This window comes from Blennius ocellaris (assembly GCF_963422515.1).
Source record: "Blennius ocellaris genome assembly, chromosome: 15".
In the NCBI taxonomy this organism is placed as follows: domain Eukaryota; kingdom Metazoa; phylum Chordata; class Actinopteri; order Blenniiformes; family Blenniidae; genus Blennius; species Blennius ocellaris.
The window spans coordinates 22980898-23005553 of NC_137664.1; the positions used below are offsets into that span (position 1 = coordinate 22980898).

General features: G+C 43.9%; 1 protein-coding gene across 1 annotated transcript in view; it reads left to right on the forward strand.

The window, feature by feature from the left end:
• The window catches only part of tln1 (talin 1), a 130082-nt gene that overhangs the window by 19883 nt on the left and 85543 nt on the right, over positions 1-24656 (forward strand). The window contains exons 3-16 of the mRNA XM_080510109.1: positions 4927-5089; positions 5786-5883; positions 7141-7270; positions 7410-7562; positions 9046-9188; positions 11220-11347; positions 11440-11500; positions 13723-13827; positions 17844-17999; positions 20266-20367; positions 21611-21687; positions 23305-23485; positions 24063-24176; positions 24282-24390. Coding sequence (XP_080366235.1) covers positions 4960-5089; positions 5786-5883; positions 7141-7270; positions 7410-7562; positions 9046-9188; positions 11220-11347; positions 11440-11500; positions 13723-13827; positions 17844-17999; positions 20266-20367; positions 21611-21687; positions 23305-23485; positions 24063-24176; positions 24282-24390 — 1687 coding nt within the window. The 5' untranslated portion in view covers positions 4927-4959. The remainder of the gene's footprint in view (positions 1-4926; positions 5090-5785; positions 5884-7140; positions 7271-7409; positions 7563-9045; positions 9189-11219; positions 11348-11439; positions 11501-13722; positions 13828-17843; positions 18000-20265; positions 20368-21610; positions 21688-23304; positions 23486-24062; positions 24177-24281; positions 24391-24656) is intronic.

The following is a 24656-nucleotide window of genomic DNA, read 5'->3' on the forward strand; positions in this document are numbered from 1 at the left end:
TACTGCAGGGAAAAGGAGTTTCCCCAAGGGGATCACTAGTTTAGTTGGTTAGTTTTAGTAGAACACCAGAGATGGTTGGAGAGAATGTTTTTACACTGAGCACTGGTGTCGGTGGACGTGATGATGAACATTATTCCGAATGGTGCGGCTTCCTTTATCCAACCTTTTAGCCTCTGGCAGTATGAGGTCAGCTCATCGGGTTCCTAGATTTGTTTTGCGCTGTGGAGGCTGTGGTGACAGATCCTCTGGGATTCTGATGCTTCTGGTACATTTACTGTATTATTACCAAAGAGTGGTGACGGTGCAGTGCAGATGGACGAATGGGTAGCGTAGCTTTAGCGGTCAACACAAATTACGGCCACTACCCAACCCTGACTCTCATCTGTGACAGGCGAGTGCACACCTTTATATACCGTATTTTCCGCCCTATAAGGCGCACCTAAATACCTCAAATTTTCTCCAAAGCTGCCAGTGCGCCTTATCACCCGGTGCGCCTTATATATGGAAGAATTGCGCTACTTGAGACTGCTATTTGCCAGCTGAACACCTAGAAGCTTTTATTTTGACAACTCTAACTTCGCTACCGGAGCTTCAGAGCGGACGACACTCCACACAACACCTTCATCACTCATGGTTGCACACCAACATTCTAACAAACCAAAATAAACTAGATGAAATAATTACTCCCTAAACTGGGGAACAAAAACACATAAACACAATCAACACACACACAAGCCCAACAAAAACCCACAATAACCTCCAACAACACAAAATTTGTCGCTGCAAGGCATGATGGGACATCCTGAGCTCCTCAGTGCAGCCGATAGAAACTCCCATAATTCATTGCAGCTGTTTGTGGTGTTTTAAATGCAATTATTGGGGGTTATATTTGGTTTGTGGTGTCGGTAATAATTGTGTTGTGTTGTGTTTTTGTTGCTTAGTTCACGTAGTTTAGTTTATTATCATTATTATTACCGGTAGTTGTAAGTTGTCAACCAGTAGTGAAGAAGGTTTTGTGTGTAGTGTCCTCCTGGCATAGGCTGCAGGTAGGACTATCAAAATAAAGTGCGTGCACCTCTCTGGGTGTTAGAATCAGTGGAAAACATAACCTAATAGCTTTGAGCTGTCAAGGTTGCTGACCACTGGTCTATTCCATGCGTCTTATAGTCCGGTGCGCCTTATAGGGCAGAAAATACGGTACACGCACACACACACGCATGTAAACACACCTACTCCCAGGTGAAACTCCGCCTCCACAACACACCCACACACATACCACCGTGCTCCTCCTCTTCATCCTATACGTGTCCTACACCGTATGGTCCCACTGCAAGGTCCTCATGCTACTCCCCTCCTGGAGTAACTCCGCCACCCAGCATCCATGTGCCTGTATCTGTGGATCTGGTCCCCGCCTGCTTCCCCCACATCGTCCACATGCCATCAGGGAGGTCGGCGTCGGAAGGAAGGAAGTGACATCCAATCTGTCGTCCAGCACATGTTGTCACTCTCAGATGAAGACCTCGCTTGTCAGCAGCCTTAAAGGAAGCTCCTGTCACTCTTTCTCTTTCTCTTTCTCTTACTCTTGCTCTTACTCTTGCTCTTACTCACGCATTCTGTTTAGGATCATCCTCCAAAATTAACTTCAAATATCCCAACCGTTCTGATTGATGCAAACTCGTAGATCAAAGATCCAATGGCTTTGAGTCATTGGGATTTGAACAGCAGATATGTTATTTATTCAGTTATACAACTATTTGTTGGCAATTCATTTCTAATCATCGTTTTACATGCGTACAGAGAAGCTGATAAATGTCAACATTTAAATACAATTTATAGTTTTATTGCATACGATAGCAATGCTTGGTATAATGAAGCATCATTGGTCGAGCCCAGCCCCCGGCGGAGCGGTGTTTAGAATATATAAAAACTGATCGACTGTTGTTTCTGCAGTTCTACACCCACTGCAAAATATAATATTTGATCAAGTTGGTTCTTTTTTTGCATGCTTCATCTTGGCATCTTTGAGAAAGGACAGGGTGCTCTTCTATTAGGAACTATATGGTATATATTGAATAGCAAAGTGTGCATTCACTGCACTGCTTTGCCTATATTTATTGATTAGTCCCTTTTCTCTCTCTCTCTCTCTCTCTCTCTCTCTCTCTCTCTCTCTCTCTCTCTCTCTCTCTCTAACTGACAAGCTAACTATTTCAGTAGCACAAAGACAAATTTAGTCGCACAAACAGGTGCACGTTTTAATGTGTTTTATTGGTCAAAATTGATTTATTTGTGGTAAAAATGTATTTACTGGTTGTCTGGCCACTGAACTGGTTCTTTCAGTAACAACTTTCTAACATGAAAAAAACAAGACGAATAATGTGACATAAATGATTCACTTTTGAATGTCAGATGATTAAAATGTTAAAATGATATGTTTTAACATGATATAATCATACTTCTTAATGTTTTGCCTCTTACTAAAGCCTAAAGTAAAACAATAGATCGTATAATAGATCTACTCGGTTTCAAACTCAATACAGCAAAATAAAGTCTAATAAATAAACAAGATTTGTTCTTTTCCAACAACATGGTTCAGTGTAAAAGTCTGGCCTTCAATAATCTGTATGTTAGAGTGTGTGTGTGTGTGTGTGTGTGTGTGCGCGCGTGTGCGTGTGTGTGTGTGTGTGTGTGTGTGTGTGTGTGTGTGTGTGTGTGTGTGTGTGTGCGTGCGTGTGCGTGTGCGTGTGCACGTGTGTGTGTCACACAGAGGACTTCTTGTCCAATAAAGTCCAATAAGTTTGAACTTGCTACGAGCAAGCAACTAATTTTTTAAAACTTTTTACTGAACTTTTACAAAACATCTGCTTTTTTATGTTATTCTCTCTTCCTGGTTGCTCTTCTCCAGCCCCTCCCTCACTTTGATTCACTGCCTCCAGCCCTTCATGTCCCTGCATGACATTCATGTATTTACAACAGACAACATTACACATATTAATGTACAATAACAGCATTTGACTTACGAAAGCTAAAAAACAGTCTGTGTTTAGGTTTTTGTCCTACAGAATAAAGACTTGTAACAACTGATATGCAGATGTATACAGGCTCATACAACGTTAACTCTGTTTACAGCATAACTTCACCTTTACAGTGACATATTAAGACGTCCCCTCCAGCCCTGTGCCGTCCTCGCCTGTCTCCTTCCTGCTCCTTAACATGCAGAATGTCTTGTGTGAAACATTTTAAAACTGAACTGGAAAATAAAAATCACTGGTCATGATAGAGCATCTCACCATAACAATATTCAGAACACTGGTGGAGGATTGCTGCTGATCACCTCATCAAAACCTAACCCAAGCATTTATAGGACTGTGAAACGGAGATGGGGAAACTTGGACTCAGTGACTCCAGACTTGGACTTGACTTGACCTGTTTGACTCGACGAGTCATATCAAGTCATGCCATAATGACAAGTGTGATATAGAAATCATATTCATTCTTAGCGCTTGGTTTCATCACATCCCAGTGGCAGGCGCTGTCAGTCCCAGTGAGGCACAGCCTCACTATTAATGGTCCGTTAAACCCGTGTGGTGTGACACCCCCCCTCCAGCGTTGTACACTCACAACCTTGAATACAAGGATCATTTAGGTTTTCCAGGTGTATGTTTGTCCGGTCACGGAACCGCAGTCACTTTTGCTATTTGTCCAGCAAACACTCTGATTGACACTCGAGCGCGGTGACATCATCGCGTCGCCTGCTTCACCGGGTCGTTTGCATAGATGGCGTTTTGCATCGGAGATACTTTGTCTTGCTTTGTAGAATTAAAGACTCATTTAATGAGCACCCGGAGGATCGTTAAACCCTCCCCCCTGTCTCCGACCCCCTCCGACCCTCTCAGCGGGGGGTCTCTGTGGGGATCGGCTGGGGCCACGCCCAAGTGCAGTGCGCTATGGCGGACCCAGTCTCCCCCGGGTTCCTCCGACCGCCCTCCTCCTCCCCTCTCCCGGCCGCCCCATTACGAGCAGGTCCGCCCCCCTGAGCAGCAGCCAGCCCCACCAGCCATGACAAATGAGAAAAGTGATGGTCGCCATCCTTCTCTTTTAATGTTTCCCGATCCCTGATGAGGAAAATTCCCCAGCCCTGTGACTTTGTGTTGGCTAAGGTGCTGTGTGGTGCATTACAATTGGGTGCATGGATGGGCAAGGCAGGGTTCCAGCAGAGGGTGGCAAGGCACTGCTGCTCGTAGGCCTCCCCACCGGAAACCCCTCCCCGTTCCACCAGATTCTTTCATGCCAGTTGTGGGTGTACGTGGTGCGGGCGTGGGGCTTGGGGGTGTGTATGAGGTGTGTATGAGGTGTGTGCGTGTGGGGTAATTGTGTGGTTCAGGAGGCGATGCAAGTGTGGGTCCAGCCCGGGTGACCAGGGAACAACGGGGCAAGGAGGTGTGGCCATCAGCCCCCCAGCAAGGCGCACAGCTGGGGGGCAAAGAGTTGAGGGCCCAGAAAGGCCCCCCGGGAAGACCACCCACCCCAAACCCCCACCCCGAGCCCGGCCCACCAACCCCAGCAGCTACCCCGGCTCCGCCACAGGCCGGACAAACAGAGGGCCACCCCGGGAATTGTTTTTATTTCCCCGACTGGTCGTGCTCAGAGTTTCTTGTGTGAACTGTGTTTCCCACGCTCTTTTCGACATGCTTCTAAACATAAGTGGTGTTCCTCATTTCAGAACGGAATGCAGTGTTCCACAAAGTGATCCCCAACAACATAGGAATACACAATTTCAATGCCTTCATAACAAAACTGATAATCGCATTGACAACACATTGTGGCCTTTTCCAGACCTGCGCCCTTGTGAATGCTTCAATAAAATTGTCAGTGGCGTTTGCAGATCCATCTGACCGTTTAATGCATGCTCTTTGGGGTTTGTTGCAGGTGTGAGCTGGGTGGAGCAGCAGAGCAGCAATCATGGTGGCCCTGTCGTTGAAGATTGGAGTGGGGAACGTGGTGAAGACCATGCAGTTTGAGCCCTCCACCATGGTGTACGACGCCTGCCGCATCATCAGGGAGAGGGTTCCTGAGGCACAGCTCGGCCAGCGTGAGAGCACACACACACACACACACACACACACACACACACACACACACACACACACACACACACACACACACACACCCACACACACAATGCACTATGTGCATTATGTGACCCATAAATAAACGTGATGATAAATCTTCCAAACTGCATTTTCATTTCCTTCTCCAGGTTGCACATTTTGACAAAACAAAGATGAGATTGCTTTTTCATGTTCATCCAAAACATGGTGCAAAGTTCAATTTGACTTGGCAATCCAAGCGGCACAGCAGAGTAACTCAGTCGTCTTCTTCTGTCTCATTACGCTAGCTGTGTTGACAGCAGCTCTCCGCTCTGCTTGTTCACACTTGTAAGTCATTGTGCTTTGGAGAGGTTTAGCAGTCAGACTCACAGCTCCACCCTTCCTGCCTCCAATCAGCTGTTTGTCTCTGAGCTCCGGCTCATGAATGCTTCGGTTCCCCTCAAAGTGTCCTTCACAAGACCGGCAGGACTTTCTCTACACGTGTCCTCCGATGTGTTTGAAGCAGATGTACAGCTCACGCTGTGATCCACGTACCTTGTTCACATGAAAGTAAAGTTACATCCAGTAAAAGGATCTGAGATAATAGTAGCTCAACCCCCCCCCCCCCCCCCCCCCCCCCACCCACTCCAACACCAAAAATCACAATGAGTCATCAGAACGTGTGTTTTCATTTGCAGCCAATGACTACGGGCTGTTTCTATCTGATGAGGACCCAAAGAAAGGAATCTGGCTGGAGGCCGGGAAGGCCCTGGACTACTACATGTTGAGGAATGGGGTGAGACACACACACACACACACACACACGCACGCACACACATTAAACTGTTGGAGTCAGCAGTAAAATAAGATAAAATGTCGCCATGCCGCTGGGCATTAATGGCCATATTCATGCTCATATTTTGAGCTTTTATTTTAAAAAAACAAAACGTGGGTCAGCGATGGTTCTGCATATCAGGGGGGAGCTTGTTCCAGAGCCCGTTCGTGTTTTGGGCTCAGTACTTCCAGCAGAACGGAATTCCTCTGAGCTCTTTTGTTGGTCCCCAAATGTTAAATGCTCAGGAGGTGGAGCAAGGCCGCTAAGAGCTTTAAAAGCAGAGACTGGTACGACTCGTGCAAGATTTAAAAAAAAGCAACAAAACACACAACAAAGTAGAAGGCACGGCGCCACTGTGACAGGCGGCCACTCGGGCGGCGCCATCTTTACATCCAGTGGTGGGCACATTCACTAGTAATACTATCAATACAGATACTCTCTATATTCATTTATTTTCAACCGAGAACAAACTTAGAATATATATATTATTTTTCCTTTAGATTGAAGAGTGTAAAGAGACACACCTTCCATGAAAGTTTAGTTGCGATATCTTGATTATTGAAGAAACTACAAGTGTTTTTATGTAAAACATTACAGAGTTGTGTACTAATTACCTTTAAGACAATTACACTAATTAGTCAACTTTTTTTGCCAATAAATTCCTTATTTATTAAGATATCTGGATGGTTTTGGTGCCATTTTCGTTGTTTTTTCCTACTCTTTCCACTGGTACCAGTTGCACAGCACCCTGTGTCGTCTGCACTCTGTTGTCTAGATGTAACTTGAGGCTCACATTGTCGGTCAGAATGTTGACAAAATGTCAATGCTGCAAACACAGACATAAGTGAGTAAAATCTCACTTATGGCTTCCAGTGTGTTCACTCCTATTGAGGAAGGAGGTCCTTGCACCAACAAAATAATGCGCTGAATTTACAACACATTTTTTTACATTGTTTGGTTTGTGACAAACTGGAGGAAAATCCGTATCCACGCACAAGCTCAGTCAGCCATGTACGCTTGGTGTGAGCTAGGTGAGGATTATGATGCTGGTCTGTGCCGGCAGTGGCACCTGTGCACATAGTTGCAGACCCCTGATCGAACTTAGAACAAGCCTGTTCTGCTTTTCGAGAAAATCAGATTGTCCTCTTTCGATATGAAATGATTCAAAAAGGTCCGTTCTTGTTGTAACATGACAGCTGATGTTTGCCATGTTGACAGGACACCCTGGAGTATAAGAAGAAGCAGAGGCCTCTGAAGATTCGCATGCTGGATGGCACGGTGAAGACCGTCATGGTGGACGACTCCAAGATTGTCAGCGACATGCTCATGACCATCTGTGCTAGAATAGGTGAGTCCTGACACGCACCGCTCACAGTTTACCTCAGCAGCTCGTCTGATCTCAGTCGTCCTCCACGTGTGGATACATCGCTTCGTAAAATGAGTGAAAAAAAGAGTATGCAGTGTCCTCAGCCGGCTTCCTGTTTCAGGCATCACAAACTATGATGAATACTCACTGGTGCGAGACATTGGTGAAGAGAAGAAGGAGGAAACAATGGGAACCCTGAAGAGAGACAAAACGCTGCTGAGAGATGACAAGAAGATGGAGAAGCTGAAGCAGAAGCTCCACACAGACGATGAGCGTAAGACAATGATCGTCTCACAGAGTGTGAATGATGAAACGTTGGTCCGACGGTCGTGGCGTGGGAGCTGAGAAGGGGGTCTGGTGATGTGAAAATGTGCTTCCAGGTTATGTGTGGGTGGGTTTCAGTGGCTCTGTGCTTCTCTAAAATCAGCGCTGGGCTGGTACTAAAACCCCTGGTGACAAATTGAGGACGGTTTACTGAGGTCACCTTCCAGGCTCGCTCATCTCCTCTTGACCTCACCAGGCTGCAGTGTCACCAATGATTGGCAGAGAACAGGTTTATTTATTTATATGCCTTGTCGGGACTTCTTTGAAATACCACACCACAGACTGAGATCTAAGGATATTCCAGCACTGCAAAGTCAATATCAATCACCCTCGTCTGCCATTTAATCATGAGAAAATATGCTGTAATGCATTATATGGACCAAAACACATAAAGTTTCTAGCTTAAAACGTTTCTAAATTGCTTAATTAATCACTACTGTTATTCTTGGTGATATTGTATTTACAAAAGAAGTGCATTGAATTGTACTTAATATAACAATATACGTTTTATTAGGGATCGGGCCAATCCAGTGTCGCTATCGGGTTCCAATACCAACATAATTCACGTATCGGACATTTCCGCTCCAACCTGCAGAGATTTCCGATCCATGAAGCCTCGTCTGCTTCACTGTTGCTGAAACGACTCCACAGTGTTTCCCTGCTGCTGCTCTGCTCGCTGGCTGCAAAACGTGGACTGGATTTCCTGATCAGAGGCGGGTCTCAATGAGACGCGGAGTAATGTGTCAGAAAATCCATTTCTCAGTTTGCGGCCAGCGAGCAGGCTAATGTAGCAGCACGATGCTATCTGACTTTTCATGACAACAAGTTGCTGTTTGGACGTGTTTTACACTCAAAACTCCACGAGGCAACACATCAGTGTGGATGTTTGCGAAGCCGTTGTACAGCGACGTGCCAGAGAGGAGAACGGCACTGACCGTGGCCTCAAAACAATGAACAGCAGCTCCTCCAGGCTGTAGCAGGTGATTCACACCTCCGTGAAGCTGCGTCCTCCTCCACGCTAAACTCACTGAAAATAGTCCCAATAGTTTGTGTTGCATTAGAGCTGGAAACACTGCAGTTTGTGCTGCGTTGATAAATAATGTCTCCAGGAATTAATAAAGTGATTGTGAGGTTTTAAAGATAGAACTAGTTTATTATGAGGTGATGACGTCACTCAGACCCCCACATTGTCCACATGGAATAAAATACTTTGTACTGCTTCCTTTTCTCACCTTCTACTGACCTCAAGTTGTCTTTTGACAGAATACATGCAAACATTCCTACATTTATTACTTTACTGTAGAGACGAGTTTATTACTGCCTCATATGAAATCAACAATAATAATAATAATATTAAAGCTAACAGATGACACTGTGTTGAGCCGTGTGGATCGCTGAGTGTGTGTGTGTGCGTGTGCTTGATCATTCCCCAGTGAACTGGTTGGATCATGGCAGGACTCTGAGGGAACAGGGTGTGGAGGAGACAGAGATGCTGCTGCTGAGGAGGAAGTTCTTCTACTCGGACCAGAACGTGGACTCCAGAGACCCCGTCCAGCTCAACTTGCTCTACGTACAGGTACCAAACCCCAGTGGCCAGACTAGTCTCACTGCACTGAGAAGGAGGACACCGTCGGGGACATGGACAAGACGAGGCCGGTGGTCACACTTGCAGTAGGTGTGCTGTACAACCGCTGAATCCATGGAATATATTTGAGACCAAAACCCAATCTGTTGAGAACTGAGAATAAACATTCCCACTCCACTTGGTCAAAAGCCTTTTCGGCATCCATTGATAGGACCGCTTCAGCTTCGTGTGTGTGGGACTCTGACAGCACAAGACAGGCTTGTGAAGGTTACTTGAACACTGGAATCCAACCAATTACAAGTTACCTGTCAAAAAATGGACAATAAATAAATTAGAATTTGGATTACAATTACAAGCGCCCGGCCCCCGGTGGCAGGTGGGGCGGTTCACCTGTCAGACGGTAACCCAGGAGTTAAGATTACCTTGCAAAGAAGCAAATAATAATTTTAGTTATTATAGTTATAATAATTTTTCTTGCTTGAGTTTCCTCTCACCATTTATATTGGTATTAAGTGCCCAACTGCTAATATATCCGGATATATCCGTCACCTCGTCGTCGTCCTGACAGGTCGGTGGTTTTCCTTTCTTGTGGGAATATTTTAGCTCATAATATATAGATTTTTGAATTTCCTTTGGACACACACACACACACGCACACGCCGGGTGTTGTGTGAGTCATGAAGGAATGGTTCAGAACCTGTGAGTCACTCCTGACGGGTGGCTCACCAGCACCCATGTCCATTAACTCGCCCACTGAGTCACACCACCCCTCGCTTGCTGTCTTTCATATTTCTATTTTTTATAAATTAATGGCGTGAGTCAGATTCAAGTTGACAACCTGAGCAAAAATCAAGACGACTAATAACTATGAGTTAAAATTGTGAAGGCAAACAAACATCAGTTTAGTGTCCAAAACATGTTGGAACAAGTGGAGTTTAAGAGATGCTTTAAGCCCAGATGATCTCGTGGGACTGTTTTTACAGTGTGGGGCAAGAAAAGAAGAAGACAACCGTTGTCTGGAAGGACAAATCTCAAAGCCACACCACATTAACATCTTCTATTTCAGTGTTTATCACAAAGCAAATCGTTATTACACTCATGTATACAGTGATGCTGGTAACTAGCCGGTAATTAGTAACGCGTTACTCTCGTATGACCACTTTTTTCAGTAATGAGTAATCTAAGGCATTACTATTTCCAAACCAGTAATCAGATTAAAGTTACTTGTCCAAGTCACTGTGTTACTGTTGTAGCGTCTCACAAGACAAGTGTCTTGTCTGCAAAGCCGCTTTATTATTAAACAGAACCAGCCGCTCCTCCGTTCTCCTCCAAACTGACACACACTTCATGCTCTTCACCCTCACCTGACCCGCCCCCTTCGCCGTCCTCAGCCAATCACAGGCCAACAGTGCGTTCAGGTAACACAAGTGAATCGGAACAAACAAATGTCAACACCAAACCACATCATTGCAACAAGAACACAACTGCAGAGAGGTTATATTGTTTTTGTAATTTTTTTTAATCAATCAAAGACTTTTTGCCCAATCAAAGACTTTGTTTGTCCCCGAGGGGGGAGTTAACAGGTCGCATAGAGCAGGTAGGGCAAATAAAGAAATAGATCAATAATGCAACAACAGACTAAAACTACATTGCTGGGTAAGAAATTACCAGCAACAGTAAGAATGAGTTAATAAAAGCGTGAGTCAGGTAAAAATACTACAAAGAATGGAGGTCAAAGGTTAAAGATGTATAAACCTGCTGCAGGAGGCCAGGCGCTGATCAGCACAGTTTCTGACCAGTCGTCATTTTTATTTTGAGAAGGGAGGGGCGTTGTCGGCAGCTGCTGAAAGTAACTTAAAAAGTAACTTCTAATCTAACGGAGTTACTTAAAAAAACAAGTAATCAGTAAAGTTACTAAGTTAGTTTTTAAGGGAGTAACTAGTAATCAGACGACCTTTTCACTGCATGTATATGTGAGGCTGCGCGGCCCCAGTGGTGATGAATGATGGTGATTGTGTCCAGGCCCGTGACGACATCCTCAACGGATCCCATCCCGTCTCCTTCGACAAGGCCTGTGAGTTTGCAGGTTATCAGTGTCAGATCCAGTTTGGGGACCACAACGAGGCCAAACACAAGCCTGGGTTTTTAGAGTGAGTACGTCGGCCAGCGGCCCGTTGGCATGTGAAGTTGCTCGTCTCACTGCTGGTTTGGTGATTTACTGTTCAACTTGTTTCCTCCTCAGTTTAAAAGAGTTCCTACCCAAAGAGTACATAAAGCACAAAGGGGAGAAAAGGATCTTCCAGGTAAGAAGAAGGGACTTGTGTTTGCAATCAGGATCATGAAAGGTTGGATTCCTCTGACCTGCTTTCCCGTCGGCCTCTCGGCCTAAATGCCACTCTCACAGGGCTTTTCCTCCAGAAAGAACCAGGTTCTGGTTCAGGATGGAGTTCTGATTGAGTTTAACAGAGTCAAGTGAGAGCCACGTCATTGCGTCACTCCAAAACGTGATAGGTCACTGATCTCACCATCAGCGCTGACAGTGCTCATAGAAGAACAAGGAGACAGACTGTACTCCTGGTTTAGTCCAGGTCTCTCCATCTAGTCTGTCCTGAACCTCGGATTCAGACCAAAGAGACAGAAAACATTGAGTCTCCTCGTCTCTCTATTGGTGGTTTTTTGCGTCTGTCTTGTTTTAGTCCAGAGCCCCTAGTGGCCAGAGAGGGAAAATAAAAACTTGTGAATGAGCTTGGGGCTTATTTTTCAACATTTGGGCATTACATAGTGCACCGGTTTAGCCCCTGATTAGCTTAGCTTAGCTTTGGCGGCGGAAAGACAAAGAACTGGTGCTACATCTGGCCCTGGACCAGAACTAGAACCTGGTTCTTTCCGGGGGGAAAGCCCCTCAATGAGGCGGAGTAGATTTAACTCAGATAGAAATGCAAGCTCTCACTTCCTTACTTTTAAGTTACTGTCACCTCCTTAAGTGGAGCGTTGACTAAAATCAGTCTAAGTAATGTCCTCGTAACACTGGTGAAGATCATATATTCTTTATGAGAAAATGTCAACAAGTTAGATGATAACTGGCAGCCATGTTTGTCCTTCTTGAGCCCATTTAGTGCCTCTCTGGACTGAATGAGTCCACTCTCCTCTATCTCTGTTTTGTTAGTTTTTTCACTCCCCCGTGAACTCTCATTTTCTTACTCTGTGTATTCTTTCATCTTCATCGCGGATAATATTTGTGTTACTTTACTTTTTGTGACAATGTCATCTGTTCTTTGGATTAATTATATCCTGGTCACTATCTTTATCTTGACATTTATGGTGGTAAATGTCCCGTCACTGTCCCACTGATGAATGTACAATGTTCTATCACATGGGGGTATTATTGTAACAAGACTATCTGTCAGTTGTCTGTCTGTACTTCAAAATGTCTGTCTGAAGTTAGATTTGTCAACGTGAACCTGAATCTAAAAAATCTACACATTTAAATACAAGTGCTGAAAATATAGACAACTCACGAGTTGCGAGGAGAGCATTTTCACAATCGGTTGTTTTTATAAACGTGACTTTTGCCACACTTCTGCCTTCTGAAGGAGTCGCAGCTGTAAAGCCTGGGTTTGAATGCCCTGAGCTCAGACTCACAGGTTCCTTCTTTCTGCCCTGTGCCTCAGTAGTTAACGACTGTCGGCGCAATAAACAACATACATTTTTATAGAAGACTCAGCAATCACCTCACTAATTACAAAAAGTGCAAAATTTTTGATATGTACTCGCATCACGCGGTCGGGATTTGACCCCGTCCCCTATGTTGCATACGCTCAATGAGCCTGGGGCAGGGGCAGGGCAGTCCTGGTCCTGGAGGGCCGAAGTCCTGCATGTTTTCAATGTTTCCCTGCTCAAACACACTTGAGTTCTCATGATGAGGCTCTGCAGGAAGCTTGATAATGAGCCAGTCATTGTTGTCAGCTGTGTTGATCTGAGGCAACATTGAAAACATGCAGGACAGTGGCCCTCCAGGACCAGGACTGCCCTGGCCTGGGGCATAGCGCCACCTGATGGCTGGCCGTCGTTAACTACTGAGGCGCAGGGCAGGATGAAGGAGCCTGTGAGTCTGAGCTCAGGGCAGTAAAACCCAGGCTTTACAGCTTCGAACCCTTCAGAAGGCAGAAGTGCAGCAAAGGTTACGTGCAAAAAAAAACAGCCTATTGTGAAACTGCAGAGACGTATTTTCAGCACTTGTATTCACATGTGTAGACTTTTCAGATTCAGGTTCACGTTGAGAAATTCTTTTACACATTGACAACTCTAACTTCAGACAGATTGAAGTACAGACGACTCTTCAGAGGCATAGACACATAGTTTTGCTACAATAAAACCCACATACTATCATTGCTATGCCATGTTTTTCTTTAATACAAATATGAAACCTTCAAAAGTAAATGACGCAAATCTGACAAAATGACATGTTTACTGCTGTTGTTAAGTGCAGCTGCTCTTCCTCAGGCGCTTTCTTTTACTTCTACAGGCTCACAAAAACTGCCAAAACATGACAGAAATTGAAGCCAAAGTCAGCTACGTGAAGCTGGCCAGGTCTCTGAAGACCTACGGCGTGTCCTTCTTTCTGGTCAAGGTGAGAACTAATCCCTCTTTCATCTACCTTGTGGTACTGATGCCTTTGACAGATTGTAGAATTTACCAGTTAAACTTCTCAGAGGCACTTAGTGTAAAAATGATACCGTACAGGACTTGACTGAGCTCTCACTTTTATATCCACTTAATTACTCTTAGTCTCTTTGGATGTGTCCACATGGGCTGGAAACATTTGGAGAGTGGTGCTGCTGCACTCACATATGGTCTCTTTGTGCTCACATGCCACTTTCAGACCGTCTGTCCCTCTTTAATTCAAAATGTTACCAAGGCCCTGAAAGAATTTCTCCATTTGCCCACATTTTCTCTTTCATGTGAAGAGAAGCTCATTAGATTTTGATCATCAGCGACCATATGATGTGTGCTTAACACATTCTAATTAGCACTTTGCACACATGTAATACTTTGTCCACACTGACATTATGTGGCTGTGATGCTCTGTAAACATGGTGCGTTTCATGTCCCCAGCCGTTGCGGTCGGATATCTCACAGCACAGCTGCGATTGCACACTGTTGAGAGGAAAATAACCTGTTTGGAAAACTCAACAAACAATATCTATGCTCAACAATCTTTTTTCTTGTCTCTCGTGCTGAGAGGTTCTGTCTGGAGGACAATATCTCCAAAGAGTCTCGAGGGATGCCTTTGGCTGCCAGAATTTCAGTCCATCCAATCCAACCAAACAAATATCACATGCTCTTCGTTAAAATTAGCTTTGTTAAAATGGCTATGGTGTTGTGGAACAGCAGTTCCCTCCAGCCCTCTCAAGTTACATGTCGGAGAAGCTGTAAACCTCTTATCTTTCATTTGCCAAAACATTACAGTGAACACACACACACACACACACACACGCACACACACTCACGGAAAGGTTGTGGGTGAGGGTCTGAGCCCTAGGGCCCTATTGGAATGCAAGGAATTATCATTATTTTACTTTCTTCGTCTATCGCGCAAACTGTTGCATTTTTGACTACCTAAAAGCTCCACAGCGCCGCCAACATTGTCACATTGGTCACATCTACTACGAACAACACGTTTAGCACGTTTCAGTAGGGCTGCTTGATTATGGAAAAAGTCATCATCACGATTCAGTGTTGGGTTGTACATTTCAGACCCAGACCTTCACTGCTGGTCTGAGTCAATCTACAACTCAAGAACGTTTTATGGCTACAAACCATGTTACTGCAGAAATGCAGTATAAAAAGCCTTTACATCACAGATAGATACTCGTGGAGCCAGAATAAATACCTTTAGAATGAAAGAAATCCAAGTTCACGTCTCTGCTGCTGCAGCTTCTTTTCCAGAAACTTCTGGAGGTCGAGGAGGGAGACACACGTCAGCTTTTCCTGGTCTTGAAAATAATATAATGGCAAATAATATAATCCTGATTCCTGCCATGGAGTTTGTAGTGAGCGTTAGTGAATTGCTGCGGTGCGTTCAACGACCTCTTGGAAAAGTCTCTCTTTAAAATTGTTTTTACAATAAATCTGCAACCAAATGTCTTTATCTTCTCCTTTAGTCATTGTAGGTTGACAAAACCACTATTAAATCAACACAACTATATTTTTGTTGGTGCAGCTGCTACAGATGCAGCTAGCTAGCTGGAGAGTGAACTCTCTGAGCAGCCAATCAGAGGGCTTGAAAACACTGATGTCACACTGGGTCTTCCAGAAGGCTCTGAGTCCTCAATATCAAAATGTGATTGGTTGAAGCAGCAGTGTGACCGACACTAGTTTTACACTGCAGACGCCTGCAGAACCGAACGTGAAGGCCTCAGGCAGATTTTTTTACCCGGCAACAGGGGATGTCTGAAATGTGATTGGTTAAAAGCTTTAATGTGGAAGAACGGGTCTGGAAGCAGCGCAGCCGGGGAGAAGCTCTGAGAAGAAGTGCACTGACCATTTGGAATTATTTAAAAAGTATTCTTGGACATAATATAATCAATTATCAGTCTGTGATTCAGATGTTTTAGGCCTGAAGAGAAGCCTTGATTATTTTGGGCAATATTGAAATCAGGATTGTTTACACGATTATGTCTTTGAATTTGGAACAGCATTTATTGAACTTGTTTAAAAAAAAATAAAAGACTCCTGTTAAATATATAAAAATATCTTGTAATGTAGTAGTAAAAAATAAACTGTTGTACTGCACTCAATCTTTTGAAAACAAGAAATAAATAAAATACAATAAGAAATAGATATAGTTCAATAAATAAGTACCACATAAATACTTTTCTATTTTTCTCTCCAACAGTGTAGCAACAAAACTACTTCCACAAGAAAAAGTTCCCCACTGTGGTGATCAGTTAAGGTCATAATTCACCCAGTTACTGTGGGACGGTGGGGAACTTTATTTTGTAGCGAGGTGGTGTTTCCCATCGGTAGTATTTTGGCGTTGCACAGCTTGTGCGCTGCGCTCTCATGTTGGAGAGAGAGAGAGAGAGAGAGAGAGAGAGAGAAAGCTCCTTGCCTCCGACTCCCGTTCATCGGCTCTACAACATCATGGTTTTTCCATCGTCCGGAGCCAAACCCGTAATCACGATTAAAATTCGATTAATTGAGCAGCTCTACATTTGGCTTGTGTCCAAGAAACGTGGTAGATGTCCAGCACGTGGAGCTGCACAGCCGTCACTGAACACATTGAACCCAACAGGAAGTTTTCCATTTGCCATTATGCGTGAAACATAATCCTGCGAGGCAATACGTCATTCACAGTCAGAGCACCACCTATTGGTAAGAGGGAGATTAAGGAATTATATTTTCACATACCGTGACCCCAAACTTTGTGATGTCATCCTTGAGATAGGTGGGGATATGAAGCACGTCAAGACGCAGAAATGTCATGACACACAAAGTGTCATGTTGAACTTCCCCTGCAGGGTAAATCCAAGAGACCCACGATGTAGCCTGTACCTCCAGTCCTCCCCGAGGAAAAGGGTCTCAACATTCTTCTGCAAAAGTCAAAGGGCGTGGTTCATAGCAGCCCTCTGATAGTCCATTCTTCGCCATCAGACAGGAAGTTGTTGAATGTGTCAATCTGACTGAAACTTTAAATGTGTTGTACCCTGATGAATTCCATAGATTAGACCAATATAGAGTCACAGCGACGGCACCACCTGGTGGATCGACAGGAAGTGCTGCATAACCAGCCTGCACATGCTTCAATGTGCCTCAGACGTCGGTCACAACGCCACCTGGTGTCCATGCTTCCATTCCCTGACCAGCAAGGACGCCAGCGCTTCTTGCAGCTGTAAAGTTCCTCCACTCGGGGGGAAAAATGAAAAATGTAGGAGGCGGTTTTAGTTGTTGACTGAAGCTCATTGCAACATCTTAGCGTCACAAAAAATGCCGGTGGATTCCTGAAGCAAGATCCCGTTTGCACACTTGATCTCACGAGATCTCTATCAGGCTGTGAACATTTAAGACGAAGATGGCTGCCACAACGCCATCTTTCATGTCCCAGACACCCACGCGCCATGTTTCTGAAGATGACGTCAGTTAGCAAAAACAAAAAAAAGAGTTCTCACAGCGACAATTTCCGTTTTGTTTGTAAACATATCGACTTTAGTGTGATCGATTTCGGCAACTGCGGTTTGGAAATGAGTGATGATGGTCTTGTTTTCCTGTATTGGTTTATTCTCTGTGCAGAAGTGAGACCTTTTATGAGTATATTTAGAAAAAAAACATTCTGGCAAGGCAAATGTATTTATTGAGCACCATTCAAACACATTCAGTGCTTTACAAAGAAATTAAAGCAATACAGAACAAAAACTTTGCTTTATAAAACTTAATAAAAGAAACACATTAAAGCTTTAGAAGAAATGCATTAAAACAAATGATGAAGAAAAGTAGAATAAATAAGGGGGGAGATTTATTAAGATACATTTATTCATAATTAAATAAAAAAATTTTTTTTGCAAATAATGGGTTGAGGTTTTTCAGCTTAACCTTTAAACCAACTTTCAATATCTAAACTCAGATTTTGTTGTTGCCTCTTTGCAGGAGAAAATGAAGGGGAAGAACAAACTGGTGCCTCGCCTGCTTGGTATCACCAAGGAAAGTGTGATGAGGGTGGACGAGAAGACCAAAGAGGTGATTCAGGAATGGAGCCTGACCAACATCAAGCGCTGGGCCGCCTCGCCCAAAAGCTTCACCCTGGTGAGTTCTTCACGTTCACACACGTTGTACCTGGGCAGCTCAACACACACGCTGGAATCATCACTCATGTGAATGTATGTTTCTAATTGTGTTGTTGGAGACAGACTTCTGTTTGGTGGTTGATGAAGGAGGCATGCAGTTCTCTCACTTCTGTGATGTGAAAACACTTTTTCACAGAAACAACACCCTTTCTTAAAAAAAACGTTCTTTAAAAAAAACATGATTTTGATAATTGAAAGAATAATAGCAGAAAACATGAAATATCAGCAGTGAATCTCATCAATGAGGAGTGTGTGTGTGTGTGTGTGTGTGTGTGTGTGTGTGTGTGTGTGTGTGTGTGTGTGTGTGTGTGTGTGTGTGTGTGTGTGTGTGTGTGTGTGTGTGTGTGTGTGTGTGTGTGTGTGTGTGTGTGTTCATAACAATGTATTTGTGAATAATTAACTGTACATGTGTTGAATGGTTGAGTAAGGTGTGTGAGCTGACGGGCTTGTAAATGTCTTTACTTGTTTTCTTCTGACGGGCTCAGTCTCCTTTTGGTGGGTCTTGTTCGCTTTGTGACTTAAGCCCCCGACCCTCTGAAGCACCATGCAGTGAACGGTACAGGACGTGAGGCAATTAAGCCCCAAATAATACAACAAAATCTGTGTAACTGCAGAGGAGGGAAGTCAACTTGTATTATGGGGCTCTCATTGAAATATTAGTAACTTTAAGCATTTGATCACGAGTATGTTGTTGAAGGCTTCATGACCCTTTTGCTTAAAAATAGGTGTGACTGACTAAAAACACTGGACCTGACATGACCTATTGTCCTCCCTCGTTTTCTAACCGTCATTTTAACAGGTCTCTTGTGGTTATTAAATCTCTTTCTGGTCCTGTCAGTGAGCCTGGGGGCTCGTCCACGCCTGTGCTCATGCTGTTGTTACTGTCCTGTGTTTATTAAGTGCATCTATTGCTGGGTGCCTTCTCCTGTTGCACAAATAATCTTCCCGGGTAATAATAAAGTCACCTTGACCTTCATCTTGATTCCAAATAACTCTGTCACACTGTGAATCGTCTTCCTCTGAACCAGTCCAAGAGAAAGCCGGGTGGCTTCAGGGACTCTACTGGACTCTAAGAACAATCGGAACCTCTGTTCTAAATGTGAATTTGAATTCCCATCGTTTAATTTAATATGATAATTACATTTGATTGGCAATTATTAATAATTGACCTCACATTTAATGGTCAATAATGTAATTGTCAATTTGGCTATTCTTGTTTATCAATTAACATGTATCATGGAGCAATTTGCTTAATGTTTAACAAATTCCATTCAACTAAGAAATTATTCTTTTACTCTCGTCTCACATCCTCATGGGTGAGGCACCCATGTTTAATTAGACATTGACAAGAAAACACATGCGCTTCCGTTGTTTATGTTGTATTTAGATCGCAGACGAGCCCCACATTGATGTGGAGTCTGGATTTTGATGCTGGACTGGAATTTTTATTTAGAAAAAAAGACTTTATAGACACTTTCTGGCTTTCTTCAAGTAGAATACATTTCTTCAGTTGTTTTTCTGTTTGTTCCCCATCCAACACACGTTTAGATATTACTGTCCTCTAACATGATGTGGTATGAGTAAAGAAAAGGTTCCCTTGGTTTGACAGACTTGGATAGAGGATAAATATGACTAAAGGGCGGGTGCTTGACTGTAGGAAGTAGGAGAAAAACACTACAGCAGCAACTTTACTGCTATTTTCAGAAGGGTGAAGCCAAAGTGTGTATTTCCAGTCCTTCAGAAGGAACACTTATCTCCAAGTTTAGCACAATTTTTCATCTATTCAGCGACTTTCATCAATTTACCACATTCATTTCGAAAGAAACAGGAATAAATGCTGAAATAACCAAATATAGTCACATTCCCAATAGAGTGAAGGCAGAAACATTTGGAGGTCATTAAAGACTCGGCACACACACAACACATTAGTCATTTTAGCCTTTTTCATACACACAAATTTAAGAACGTGTACACACACGCACACACACACACACACACACACATTTGTACTGTGAAATTCATGTTTCACTCCCAGATTTCATTGCAGGAACAGATCCAGCCTGGATTAGACGAGGATTTATTTCTATGGATGAGGAAATGCAGCTTCAGATGTGGAAATGGACCAGATCAAATGATTCACAATCTACATACCAAGCACAGTTTAAATTAATGGGCACATCTGTGTCGCCGTTTCACATGTGAGGTCTCCTCTGCTTTGTTTGCAGGACTTTGGAGATTACCAGGATGGCTACTACTCAGTGCAGACCACCGAGGGGGAGCAGATCGCTCAGCTCATCGCTGGATACATCGACATCATCCTCAAAAAGGTCCATTATTATCAACCGAAACTCTCCGGTGCAAACATCAATTCTACGTTAGTCCAGTTAGTTTGTCTGCTCCTCGTGGCACAAGGAAGATTCTTTTGGGTTTTTTTTAACTACGACCCTTCTTGGGGGCGCCAGAGAATGACATGAGAGAGGAAATAAGTCTCTTGAGTCAGAGTTTTGAGAAGAAAGAAGAGTTGAAGTTTTAGAATGTGAAATGGAGCCAGGAGCCCATAAACCGCTGATCCTCAGGGCTTTTTAACTCAACGTCACAGTGAAACCAGCAAGCACAGACTTAGAGCAAATAAAAGCCTCAGACAGTGGTTGAGATCAGGGTAGAGAACTAATTCTTCATAGTAAATGGATAGACGTCCATGCCATTTCACCCAAATCTGTGGTATTTCATGCATCGTGTAAATTGTTTTATATTTTATTACCAATATCTTATTGAGCCTTCATAGACTGCATGTGGCCCCCACGTCTGCTCTAGATCAGTGTTTTTCAACCACTGTGCCGCGGCACACTGGTGTTTCCGCGAGATCTAGTCAGGTGTATCGTGGGAAATTATCCAATTTCACATTTTTTTTCTAAAAATCATTTGCTCTCACAGCCGCTGTCAGCTGTGAGAGCAGTGTGAAGAGTAATCATGTATAAATACTCTTCACCACTAGAGGGCAGCACAGAACTTTGCTGGTGAAATGTAAAGTGACAGCCGTCAGTGTGGTTAATCTCCACCTCCTGCTACCATCTTGTATCAAAGTACTGTGTCAATGACAGTGATGGAGAAGTTTTTGAAAAGGAAGAATGTGAACCAGGATCTCAGCTCTTCATCCATCAGGTCCAGGTTTCACACTGAGGGAGGCACTATTAAAAAAAGGACTTTGTTTCTGTATTTACTTGATTCCTGTTGATAAAACTTTGAGAAAGACTTTATATTGTTAATAGAGGCTACAGAGTTTCACATTTTAACATTTTCAGGTGGTGGTGTGCCTCCAGAGTTTTCCAAACAAAAAAGTGTGCCTTGGCTCAAAAAGTTTGAAAAACACTGTTCTAGAAGACATTGTGACATGATTTTCTTTGATATGTGCACATGTAAGCATCAGCTGCTTTAGTGAAGTGTGGCACACCTCTGACGGCAGTCCCAGACCCCTGGTGAGGCGCCGCTGGCTAAAGATTAGAGAGTAGCACAAAGAGAAAAGAACAGGACAACTGACCACTGCTTGACTTTATTTCTGTCTGACAATAGAAAAAAAGCAAAGACCATTTTGGCCTGGAGGGAGACGAAGAGTCAACAATGCTGGAAGACTCCGTGTCGCCGAAAAAGTAAGAGTGTGTCTGGATCTCTGGACAGAAGTTGCAGGAAGCAACGTGTGTTTTGGTAGTTTGGCATCTTGTGTGAACTCCTTGTACTTCAGGTCATTTTAACTCAAGAACGACGAGAAGAGGTCAGTCCACTCGCGCAAGGTGAAGCACGCCATGACACAATACTGATCCTGCTGTCGTTCAGTCTCAATCATTCAGTTCTCATCTCCTCCCCCGTCTAGTGTTTGTTTGGTTCCACTATGTTAGCTTGCCAGTTTCAACATTATTTACATTATTTTACATTGTTTTTATAACATGTGATTGTGTAAAAAAAAAAAACAACAACAACTGGATGATGGGCCACAGTTGTTCAAAGGTATCAACATCATTTATTTAAACGGTTGTCTATTATGATAGTAAATATTACATATAACTTTGCATGTTTAAAGTCCTAGTGAAATGTAAAACACTGCTTTGCAAAAAACGATAGTTGGGGTTCTACTTGTAAGGTTCCTCCGACTCTGCCCCACCACTGTTGTCACATAACAAAGTTATTTGAATTTTGAATCTCCAGCCGAGGAAGTCGGGGGAATCCTTCTTCGTGACGTCAAGAGTTGTGCAGATCTCCATCTGTTGTGTTTATATCGGCTGGTTTCCTCTTAAATATCCAAGTTTTAACAGTGTTTTGAAGTTATAGTCGGCGTTTTATGAGCCTTGATGAAAGATTGAGCCTGGAAGAGACCGAGAGAGGAGAAAAGGAGCACGGGCGGCGGGAGCAGCTCGCGGCTAGCTCAGGCGGCTAGCTCGAGCCACTAGCGGCTAGCGGCAAGTCGCTAGCTCGGGCGGCTAGTAGACGATCAAATAATACCTGGACTCATCTTCGGTGATTCCACGCAGTCAGAAAAACGCTTCGACATGATCCAGGAAGTCGTTCTGCCAAAAGTCAGGAGCCTCAAAGGTGAAAACTGGCGGCTGCTGAGGCGAGGAGACGAGGACGAATGGTGGACGAAGCGTCTTCTACTTCCTCAAACATGTTCCAGACGGGGTCACCGATGGCAGAACCACCTTCTGTGTCTTCTTCATCAATCACTGGGTTTGAAATGACGATGATGATGAAATATGGTTAAATTCAGCCTCTTCGTGGTCAAAACTCTGATCCTCCATAATGTAAACACAACTTGGGCGTGTGCACAACTCGTGATGTCACTCTATTATTGTCAGAAGCTCCGCCCAGCAGAGGAAATAACTGTTTATGGGCTATTTTCTCGCAGATTGCCGTGTTTTAACATTTTACCCTTCAGCCAGTTAGCATAAAAAATGTCCCTAGAAGCGACACCAGAGTGTTTTGGAGGTCGAACTTTCATTTCACTAGGACTTTAACTGTCCATCAATCCATCTTGTCTCCCGTTCTATCTTGTGTCTGGTCGCGGGGCTTTGGAGCCAATCCCAGTTTATTATGTGCAATGTTTAACGATATCAGATAACATGTGCAGCAGTAGAATGTCAGATAACTGTTATGAAATACCACATTCACAGGATTACTTGAAGGACCTGGCCGCTTCAGAAAATCTGTTTTTTGTTTTTGTTTTTTTTTCTTTTTTAGTACATTTACCATTTGCTTGTCTTGGCGCCTTGCAGGTCGACGGTGCTGCAGCAGCAGTTTAACAAGGTGGGCAGAGTGGAGACGGGCTCGGTGGCCCTGCCAGCCATCATGCGGTCCGGAGCCGGGGGCCCCGAGAGCTTCCAGATGGGCTCCATGCCCCAGGCCAAGCAGCACATCACCACCGGGCAGATGCACCGAGGACACATGCCCCCCCTGGTAACGCCCACTAACACCCGGCAGAAAGCTGCCAGCACTGCTCCCGTGACAGAACAGACACAGCTCAGCACTGGACAGTCAGTTCTCTCTACAGTCCTCACATCGACCAGAGCGCTTTGTTTTCACATTTTCTGTTATTAATATTGACTCAGGCAAACGAAAAGATTTAAACAAGAACATCTTGCCTGATAATTTTTAGAATAAAACAAAAAAAAAAAGTAATATAATTTGTGTTTGCGTGCCTTCAGTCTAAAATATGTGTCTCACTGTTTGTAATAAATTATGGGGACAATTTTCTTTAAATCCACTTTAAATAAACTTGTCTAAAAACATTTTTGAACCTTAAACATTATGTAAATTGGAAAATATATTATTCATGGGATTTTGTAAAACACTTCACCTCAGTTCTATTATTTATTCCGTTTTTTGTGCTTAAAGTGCCCTTTGTATGACGAAGCAGCAGCACTGAGTGGAACAGGAAGAAATGCAGAAAGAGCAGGAAGAACAACACTGGTTCAGTCACACACATTTGGGGGAGTTGGCGTTAATTGCATTGTGTGGATTTGTGTGTCCTCAGACTTCAGCACAACAGGCCCTGACAGGAACCATCAACTCCAGCATGCAGGCGGTCCAGGCTGCTCAGGCCTCTCTGGACGACTTCGACACTCTGCCTCCTCTGGGAACAGATGCAGTGAGATTCAGCCTGACCTCCGCATGGACAAATATCTGTTCAGCTGACCATTTCAGATCTTTGAGAGCACTCTTTTCGTTTTTTCTTTCTTTCTCTTTTTTGAAGGCATCCCAAGCCTGGCGCAAAAACAAAATGGACGAGTCCAAGCACGAGATCCACTCCCAGGTGGATGCCATCACAGCAGGCACAGCCTCCATGGTCAACCTCACTGCAGGTGAGGCTAACCCATCACAACCTTGGGGAACAGTGACAGTCCAATCTAACCCCTCACTGACGCTGTGTGGCGGCCACTCCTAAAAAATAGAAAGAATTCTTGGCGGTAGGGACGGTGGGCTCCGTCTGACAAGTGATTTCAGAGCACAATTCGAGCTTATTGTCATTTCTGTGACGAACCTCAGTTTCCATGGAAGTGAAATAAAGTTTATCCATAAATCAGGAGGCCGTTTCCTCAAAAAGTAGTCCAAAGAAAGCAGGCGTTGA